A 10,125-nucleotide genomic window follows, 5' to 3' on the forward strand; every position below is an offset into this window, starting at 1 on the left:
AATCAAAACTTTACAGAGGAGATAAACACTGATACCTTTTTCCATTCATTCAACTGTTTGCACAGGGAGGGAGAAGCCAGAAATCTGACTGGTAAGAAATTCTTATCCTTTTGCCAGCATGCCGGACTTCTGGGTTCCCTTTCCCTTAGTGGTACTAGCGATCCAGCTTGTGGCACCATCACCCTGGGGGCCAAGTGGCATCATAAAGGAAAAAATTTTTTTTCATTCTAGCCAGAGCAAAATACGTGTGATAAAACATAGACATTAGTCACTCTGCTTAGCACACACTATCAAACAGGCAAGGCTTAAACTTGCCCCCAGATGGACCCCATCATCTTTAATCCAATCTCCGACTTGGAGTTTCAGCACTTGTTCTCTGGGCAAGATGGTCACCCTGAGGAACAGAAAAGATAAGAAAGGGGGCCAGGCTTGGTGGTTCACACATGTAGTCCCAGCACTTTCGGAGGCCAAGGTGGGTGGATCACGAGGTCAAGAGATCGAGACCATCCTGGCCAACATGGTGAAACCCCGTCTCTACTAAAAATTCCAAAAATTAACTGAGCATGGTGGTGCGTGCCTGTAGTCCCAGCTACTCGGGAGGCTGAGGCAGAAGAATCGCTTGAACCCGGAGGTGGAGGTTGCAGTGAGCCAAGATTGCACCACTGCACTCCAGCCCGGTGACAGAGCAAGACTGTCTCAAACAAACAAAAAAAGATAAGAAAGGGAAAAGGGAAAGTAGAGAAAGAAAATATTGCCTGTGGCAGGATGGGGAAGGCAAAATGATCAGCAAGGTCAGAGAAAGACCCACCCATTGCAGCAACACTGAAAAATTTCAGGTGGCTACTGTCGGTCCAGCAGGGATCTTTTTCCAGCAGTCCCATCAGCTCTCAAGTTTCCCCTTTTGGAGGAGGAAAAAGCTCTCCATGTCCCTCGATACTGTACATGCCTAACCCTGTTACCCTCAGCCATCAGCAAAGAGTGCAAGGCAGATTAATTCCAAAGAGAATAGCAGTTAACATCCCATAGTTCTGAACCTGTTCTTAGCTGAGAGGGACTTTACCGAGAGGGGCCTCTAACCCCCTAAATCTTAGAAGGGACTCTAACCCTCCCAAGTTGGGCCTCTAACCCCCTAAATCTTAGAAGGGACTCTAACCCTCCGAAGTTGGGCCTCTAACCCAATCCCATTCTTTACCCAAGTACCCCACCACTTACCCAAAGTCAGCCAGTCAGTGCTGCAGCCTATTTCCTTTGGGTTGGGGAGGTTTCCTGAGTATTGTCCCTCTTTTGGTTCATGAGAAAGATGTTACCAGATTCCACCACTTACCCAAAATCAGCCTTTGGATTGGGGGTTTCCACAGTATAGTCACTTCTGTAGTCACCAGAAAGATGTTTTAGGACCCCAAAACTTACCCAAAGGTAGCCATTGGGTCAGGGTTTCTTCACTATAGTCCCTTCTGTGGTCACCAGAAATATGTTAGAGGAAAGGGGTCTCGACCCCATGTTCTAATACAGGGTTCTCAGATCTTATGCAAGAAAGAATTCAGGGCTGGTTCACGGTGCAAAATGAAAGCAAGTTTGTTAAGAAAGTAAAGGAATAAAAGAATGGCAACTCCATAGACAGAGCAGCTACACTTGTCTGATTAGTGATTGTATTCATGTATGTATGTTTCTGCACTTGTCTGATTCAGCCTAAAAACTTTTTATTTTAGATCGGTTTATCGATTTCTACAAAAAGAGCACCTTTGAGATTTTAACTGGAATTGCTTTGAACCTATAGATCAATTTGGGAAAACTGTATCTTAGGCATATTGACTCTTTTGATTCATGAACAAGATATATCTCTTTATTTTATTTGGGTCTTAAATTTCCTCTCAGCCATCTTTTGTACTTTTCAATGTGTTATAGGTCTTGAACTTTTTTATTCAGATTTTTCCCTTAGTAGTTAATATTCTTTGATAGTATAATACATACTATTAAAAATGCCAATCCAAGTTTGTATTGCTGATGCAAAGAAATACGATTAAATTTTGTATATTGATTTTTAATCCTGCAACTCACTTATTGTTTCTAGTAATTTTTATAGATTTCATCAGATTTTCTACATAAAAGATTATGTTATCTATGCATCATATAGTTTTACTTCTTCCTTTTCAATCTGGATGCCTTTTATTTCATTTCTTTTCTCATTGCACTGATTACATCAACCAGGACAGTGCTGAAGAGAAGTGAGCAGGGCTGATATCCTGGCCCTTTTCCTTATCCTAGTGTGTGTGTATGAATTTCTCAATTATATACTCTTAGATGGAATAAAATATTATAATCCGATTGAAATCTCTGCTTCCATCTGATAGTTTACAAATAGTAACAAAAGTCTACAATTAAATTACTACTTCATTCACTTTTGAATAATAGATTGATAATATTAATACATACAAAATAAAGACAATTTAAGAAAGAGAAAATCATGTTTTCAGTACCAGTAATTAGAAGTTAGAATCAAGTACCTACACACACACACACACACACACACACACACACACAAGGATAAGAAAAAATATATTTATGTGTATGTGTGTGTCCGTGTATATCTATCTATATATACATATATATATATGTATATATATATGTATATATACACACAATTATATATATGTATATATATATACATATATATATATATAAAATTGTGTGAAAAATTGATTCACACATTTATGAAGGCTGAGTCCCACAGTCTGCCATTTACAAGCAAGCACGAGACCAGGGAAACCAGTGATGTACTTCAATCCATATCCGAAGGCCTGAGAACTAGGAAGGCAAATGGTGTAAATCCCAGTTTGAGAGCAGGAGCTGTGGACTGAACGTAAATATGTGCGTGAATACATGTACGTTTGTACATGTGTGTATATGCTATATGTATATCTAATATGGAGTTCTGATAGTGTCTATTTTATTTTATTGTGTTTCTTTATAATGCTATTCATTGCTCATTACATTAAAGATGCAAATTACATGTCATCAATGACTATGTGTTTTGTGGTAACCCTAGTGGCCATATCAAATATGTCCTTTTTGTCTAAAAATAATGCATCTTTAAAAGTTCACATTAAACTTCAGATAACAGTGTTTGTTTCTCACAAGGCAAGAGTTAGTTAATAAAAAGTAGGCCGGGCACAGTGGCTCATGCCTGTAATCCCAGCACTTTGGGAGGCCAAGGCGGGTGGATCACGAGGTCAAGAAATCGAGATCATCCTGGTCAACATGGTGAAACCCTGTCTCTTCCAAAAAAAAAAAAAAATACAAAAAATTATCTGCGCATGGTGGCGCATGCCAGTAATCCCAGCTACTCAGGAGGCTGAGGCAGGAGAATTTCCTGAACCCAGAAGGCGGAGGTTGCGGTGAGCCGAGATCGCGCCATTGCACTCCAGCCTGGGTAACAAGAGTGAAACTCCGTCTCAAAAAATAAAATAAAAAATAAAAAGTAGACCTCAGGAAAAAGGATCCACAGGTGCAGGTGCCCTGTTGTTCACTTGCCATCCTGTATATGACTGTCCTTGGGCTTGGGTGTAGTTAAATGTCATGTTTTTATGATCCCTCTTCCCTCTATGAGGGAAGTGTGAGAGTTGTATTGGGCATGATCGTTAATTTGAACTCAAGCCTCAAGGACCCTCATTTAAGATGTCAAAAAGTTTAGGAAGGAAGAGTAAAAGAGCTGTCCAAGCCCCTTTCAATACTCAAGAAACCTGCAGCTCCTAGTCAACAGAGGCAGGAAAACCTCAGCCTACAAGGTGCATCAGTGCGCATGTCCGTTGCTGGGCGTGTCCATTATTGCGCAAGTGCCTTGCTGTCTGCGGCGTTGCTGGGCATGTCCGTTATTGCGCATGTGCCTTGCTGTCGGCAGTCTGCGCTCAGAGCTGCTGCCTAGGAGGTGGTCCTCTGTCCTCTTCATTTTTTCTCGCGGACTGGAACTCAACTGGTAGGCCCTCAGATCAGTCCTCCAGGGAATTTAGTTGTGAGCGAAGGTGAGGGTGAGCCAGTGGGCTTGGGACAGGTCTTGTGGCACAGTCCGTGGCTTCTGAGGGAAAAGGGCTTTACAGTCATCGTCCGGCTCCTCCTAGGTCGCGATGCCACATGGGCCTTTGTCGTAGTGGCTGGGCTGGGATGAGGGAGGAAGGTAGGCCGAGGAGGGGAGGAATTACATGGAGATGGGACGAGTGCTGGGCGTACTGTTGGAGGTACCTGAGTTCCGAAAGTGCCTGGAACCCTCCAAGGGAGGACAGATTCCCCAGTTCTCAGATGGGACCTGGGCAGGGGCAGGGCAAGGTGGGTGGTAAGGAAGGGCCATGGGAACTAGGAACACTGTGGGCTGATGACTGCGGCCCCAATGTCTGTAGAGCACCCCACAGCAGTAGGGGCTTCGCAACTTCACACCTGCACCAGGACCTCTCAGGAAGGAATGGGCGAGGCTGTGCGTTCCAACAAAACTTGATTTTAGAGTGGAAATGGGCCGAGTAAATGAGAGTGTGACAAAAGCAGTAGTCAGTTCGGTTCCAGTTCTCCACCTATATTTTCCTAGATGTCTTCATGATGGAGAGTCTGAGTGTGAAACCAAAACTCACAAAGTCCTCTGTCTTGCCATGAGCCTTGCTGGCTAGCATAGCCATAATATGAATCACTTTGCGAGCAGCCATATTTGGTATGATCGGAAAGCATGCAAGCTCACAATTATCCTGGAACTTAATTTTAAGATATTTTCAAAATTTAAAAATTTTAGGTATCATCTAATTTAGCCATGGAAGTGGTCAGATGATACACTCTTATGTACATTTGCTGAATCACAGTATGTCACTTTCAGAGTGAAGTATGAGTGGACATCAAAGAGCAAGATCTACATCTAGAGAAAGAAGAGATGATCAAGAGTCTAACCATCCAGTAGGGGCTGTGGTTGTGAGTATTTTAGCATTTGATATTTTCTATTAGAAACTTATTTTTGTGAAAATGTTGTTGAACTTATATTGATATATTAATAAGGTCTTCCATGGTTATAAATGGTAATAATTGAATCTCATGACATAAACATAGATTTGGATGTTTGCATTCTAATGTTGCATAGATGGTTATGTTTTTATATTCCCCAGAAATATGCCCTATGGCTTCCTTCTCCTGCTTATTCATAACACAGTGTATGCATCCATTCCAGCATAGATTAAAATAGCTTCCCAAGTTTTTAAGGGAACTCTTTCCTTGTAGTAACTATTAAGAATAAGTATATGTAGAATTGTGTAAGAAAAAATGTTTTTAGACTTATTTGTGGTGAGATGTAGCTGTATATTGAGTATCTGCATATTATTGACATACATTAATAACAGAGCTTTTTATTTGCACACACATTCACATTCCTAGGCCCAGGATCTGCCCAGTGATGACCAACCTCAACAAGAGGAACCACCAACTGAAAATCGAGATTATGCACGTGGTCGAGAGAGAGATGAGGGACCACTGGAGTTCCAAGGTGAAGGGTGGGAGAGGAAGAATGTCTGTGAATGGAGGAGGTGTATGTGTGTATCATGTATTGTAATATGGAAGTAAAAGGAGGAAAAAAGCAATAGAAAGAGATCTCCAGCATTTCCTGAAAACTGGCTGGAAAAGTGAAGAAGGCATAGTTTGCAGCCAAGTGCAGTCCCTTGGTATAATGCATTCTACCTTCAAGACTTACTTGTTATGCTTGCCAGAGCCCTTCATTAGCAAACCCAGGGAAACTATGTTTAACTTGTCAGAATTTGCACTATTTCACTAGTTAAATTTGATCTTAGAATGTTGTGTATCCTTCTTAGTAATTACAACAAAAGTTTAAGCAACTTTTAATAGCATGAGGAGAGTGCAAAGGCATCATGTATATATGTTTTTTACATATATATGACATGATTTTATAGCTATGATACATGATTTTTACATATATATGTTTTTACATATATATGATATACATGCTTTTACATATAGTGACATATTGACATATGTTTTACATATATATGGCATATGTATGTTTTTACACATACATGACGTTTTACATATGACATATATGTTTTATGTATAACATGCTTTACATATGACATGTTTTGCATATACTGACATACATATGCCTTACATAGTATGACATATATGTTTTTACATGCTATGACATGTGTTTTTACATATGTATGTGTTTTACATGTGACATGTTTTACATATATGCTTTACATATAATGACATTTTACACATATAATGACATGTTTTTACATGTGTATGATACATATATGTTTTTTACATATATATGATATATATATCGTACCCATACCAATTCACACCTTGGATTAAACTAGCTTGCATAGAGATATATAATCTCTCTATATATGACATTTCATATATGACATTTCATATATAACACCTTGGATTAAACTAGCTTGCATAGAGATATAAATCCCATTTAATAAGTAAGAAAACTGAGACTCAGAGATTCTGCTTACCAAAGAGCACTTCACTGGTGGAGAAATAATTTGTATTTCATTCCAAAGTATGCATTCTTCTTACCATCTTGGTTGCTGTAAGAAAAAGCAGGTTTTAGGGATATAAATATTAATGAGAGAGATGATTTCAGCCTTGAGCTCACAATCTAGTTACACTAAAATGAATCACTAATTTAAAATTATAAGTACAAGAACATATACCTACAAAGGGGTCAACTAAGCTGTCTGGGGCACTTGTGGGAAAAGAAAAGGATGATAACATTTGGAAAACGTTTTCTTTTTCTGACGAGACTCCGAAATAATGTTGTTGAAATTCTTATGCATTGCATTTATTGCCACAATAGCCTATAGGCTTTTATTTCATAACATTGAGGGAGTGAATATTATCACTTTTATTTATATTTTACGTTTTACAACTTAAATTGGTAACCTTTTTTATTTTTAAGTGCTAGGACTGGCAGCCTATATCCGGGAACTGATTCGGTCGAAGACCGGGGGTGAACGTGGGGATGGACCTGATGTCGTGGGAGAATTTCTGCCAAATCTGGAGCCTGTGAAAATACCAGAAGCAGGTAAGTTATCCATTAAAAATGCAAATTACAGGGTTTCTGCTTTCAAAAGTACTATATATTTTCTAATACAGAGGTACCATTACTTCTAATATAATTTAACAGAGTTCATATATAAAGATTCTTTGAAAGATAGTTCAGTCTCCAAAAGCCTGACTTATAAGCTGGCAGAGATTCTACCACATTGGGTCAAAGCCACATTCCATTATAAAATGTGAAGATATTTTCTTACTTTTTAGTATACTTTCCTTAACCAACAGCTAATAATATCAGATACTTTTATGAAGATCTGCTTTTAAAAAGTATCTAATAAATTTGTAACAGATGTTCATTGTATGAAACACGTTGAGGCAATTAAGGAGGCTTTAGTCCAAGCTCTAACATAATTTAACTGACTTTGGGCAAATTCCTCATTTTCTATACCCACATTTGCTCTTATAAAAATAGGTCAAAATCAAATACAATAAAATTTGAGTAATCAAATTAAGTATGTTTTACACATGTTTTTTCAAAACTTCTAGGCATTAATTATATGAGCTTCTGAATTTAATGCAAAGACTTAGTGTTTAGGGAAGAAATTACCTTGCATTAGTCCACTGTTTTCGCTCTGCATTCCTAATCCATTCCATTAGAATGTTTAGATTCAAAATAGCTTTCAGGCTATGTTCAGGAACCTATTGAACATATACTCATAGTAAGATCATAGCCTTTAATAGCTATGATATTAAACAATTAAAATATAAAATTATATGAGCATTCAATATAAAAAATAAGAAAAAGGTACAAAATAAACATAAGGGAAAAGGAAAAATATACTTTTTTGTCTGTTTAATTTTAATTTTCTTTTTTTGTTTATTTTATTTTTTATTATACTTTAAGTTCTCGGGTACATGTGTAGATCGTGCAGGATTGTTACATAGGTATATACATGCCATGGTGCTTTGCTGCATCCATCCCCCCGTCATCTACATTAGGTATTTATCCTAATATTATCCCTCCCCAATCCCCCCACCCCCTGCTATACCTGCCCTAGCCCCCTCATCCCCCAATAGGCCCCAGTGTGTGATGTTCCCCTCCCTGTGTCCATGTGTTCTCATTGTTCAACACCCACTTATGAGTGAGAACATGCGGTGTTTGCTTTTCTGTTCTTGTGTCAATTTGCTGAGAATAATGGTTTCCAGCTTCATCCATGTCCCTGCAAATGACATGAACTCATCCTTTTTTATGGCTGCATAGTATTCCATGGTGTATATGTGCCAGATTTTCTTTATCCAGTCTATCATTGATGGGCATTTGGGTTGGCTCTAAGTCTTTGCTATTGTAAACAGTGTAAAAGACAGGTATAGTCATTAAGGGAAATAATTCAACTAGTAAATAAAAGAGATTTTCAGCATATCTATGAATAGATATGTTTGCCTAATCTTGTTTACATAATCTTGTAGAAAATGGCTTTCTTGTAGAAAACGGTTTTCTACAAGATTATGTAGTTTACAATATAGTCTCTAGTTTGCATAATCTTGAAGAAAATGGACAAAGCTCAAGTATACAAAATAAAAAATAGGAACAAGACAGGACAAATATTGAATGTGTAATACAATTACAAGTGGATACATTCTTGAACTCTGAACAATTTTCAAACTTTGATGCAATGTTTGATATGCTATTGAAACTTGATTATTTACTCTACCACAGCAGTGAGTATTTAAACATCATAATATGGATGAACTTTTAAAACTTGCCAGAATTTTCCATCAAGAGTGTTTATCATTTAGAAACAAACAAAAAAAGCTATTGTTTATTTGTTTTTAGCTTTTCCAGATTCGTCAGTCTCTTTCTGTCTCTCCTTCTCTCCCTCTCCTTCTGCTCCCCCTTTTGCCAAATTATGAGAATCATTACTATTTTTTTAACACTTTATCTATAATGATAATGGCTTGCAACCAGTGAGACAACATAATTTATTGTACAAACTGGAATATTTTTAAATGTGCAAAGAAGTGTTATTGATAATTATTCTAGAACCACAGGTGAAAACAGGGACAAATGGTTAAACTATTTTAAATCAACATATAAGGAGTAAATTAATCACAAACATTTTAGCATTTTGTCATAACAGAAACAAAACAAATGTAATACTAGTCTTTCTATTTATGCCACTTAATCACTTTCAAATGTGGCATTACTGTTTGAGCTATTCTATATTCAAAAAATTATTTCAAATTTCTTTTGTTTCCTGAGTTTTATGTTTGGTTGGTTGGATTTTTTTTTTTCTAAAATTCCATGCAGTTTTTAGTTTCCAGTTAAAACTTTCTTTAAATAGATTCATTTGATCAAATCATTTTGAACTCAAACTCTTTCTTATACACTAGAAAAATGAGTGGGATTTTAAAATATTGTTAATATACCTGAAAGTCTACCTTCTAAGTCTCTATAGAGGTTTAACTGGATATAAGCCAGAAGGTTACCTTGTTATAGTTCATTTTATAAAGCCAAAACTATGCCTTATTTTTTTACCCATAGTGTTATCAAAATAAGTTCTGCTAAGAAATACTCCCAACTGTTATGTTTATTTTATAGGTGAAGGGCAACCATCGTTTTAAATGAAGACAAGCTGAAACCATACATGCAGTCTTCATGTTGGAAACTTGATGATTCAAATTCTCTCAGTAAAGTTTCCAAATTGTCTGCAAAGAAGTCTTGTGCATCTTATTTTAAAATAGGAATAATTAGGTATTTCATACCATTGAAAATTGTATCTTTTTTGAAATTTTATATTCTGTTTGAGTTGGTATATAGAGATATACTTTTATGATTTTCTCTCCAGAAACCTTGCTAAATATGCTTATTAATTCCAAAAGTTTGTCTATAGGTACTTTTTGATTGTCAACATATACAATCATGCCATTTGTTAGTAATAATACTTTTCATTCCAGCTTTTAAAGTATTATACTCTTTATTTCTTTAATTCATTTTATGGCATTGGAAAGACCCATCCATTACAATGAGGAATTGAACTGGTGATAGTGGACATCCTCATCTTATTCCTGATAAGAAATGGA

At 37.1% G+C, this 10,125-nt stretch overlaps 1 protein-coding gene across 3 annotated transcripts; it reads left to right on the forward strand.

Annotated features, from left to right (window-relative positions):
* Positions 1–3,886: 3,886 nt before the first annotated feature.
* On the forward strand, positions 3,887–9,757 carry PAGE3 (PAGE family member 3). 3 transcript variants are annotated; one of them, XM_017519619.1, is made up of 5 exons: positions 3,887–3,973; positions 4,853–4,944; positions 5,401–5,509; positions 6,947–7,072; positions 9,644–9,757. In XM_017519619.1, the coding sequence occupies exons 2-5, from the start codon at positions 4,861–4,863 to the stop codon at positions 9,664–9,666; spliced, it is 342 nt and encodes a 113-aa protein (XP_017375108.1). In that variant the 5' UTR covers positions 3,887–3,973; positions 4,853–4,860; the 3' UTR covers positions 9,667–9,757. The 3 variants fall into 3 exon arrangements, with proteins under 3 accessions (XP_017375108.1, XP_017375107.1, XP_017375106.1); XM_017519618.1 differs by having other exon boundaries at positions 3,941–4,232; positions 4,839–4,944; XM_017519617.1 differs by having other exon boundaries at positions 3,941–4,232.
* Positions 9,758–10,125: the final 368 nt, after the last annotated feature.

Source organism: Cebus imitator, unplaced genomic scaffold, assembly GCF_001604975.1.
Source record: "Cebus imitator isolate Cc_AM_T3 unplaced genomic scaffold, Cebus_imitator-1.0 Scaffold759, whole genome shotgun sequence".
NCBI lineage: Eukaryota > Metazoa > Chordata > Mammalia > Primates > Cebidae > Cebus > Cebus imitator.

Excerpts from the sequence above, each read along its gene's own strand:
- PAGE3 (XM_017519619.1), top strand. The coding sequence starts at position 4,861 with ATGAGTGGACATCAAAGAGCAAGATCTACATCTAGAGAAAGAAGAGAT. Across the intron at positions 4,945-5,400 it reads ATCCAGTAGGGGCTGTGGTT|GCCCAGGATCTGCCCAGTGA; the intron begins GTGAGTATTTTA and ends TCACATTCCTAG. Across the intron at positions 5,510-6,946 it reads GGGACCACTGGAGTTCCAAG|TGCTAGGACTGGCAGCCTAT; the intron begins GTGAAGGGTGGG and ends TTTATTTTTAAG.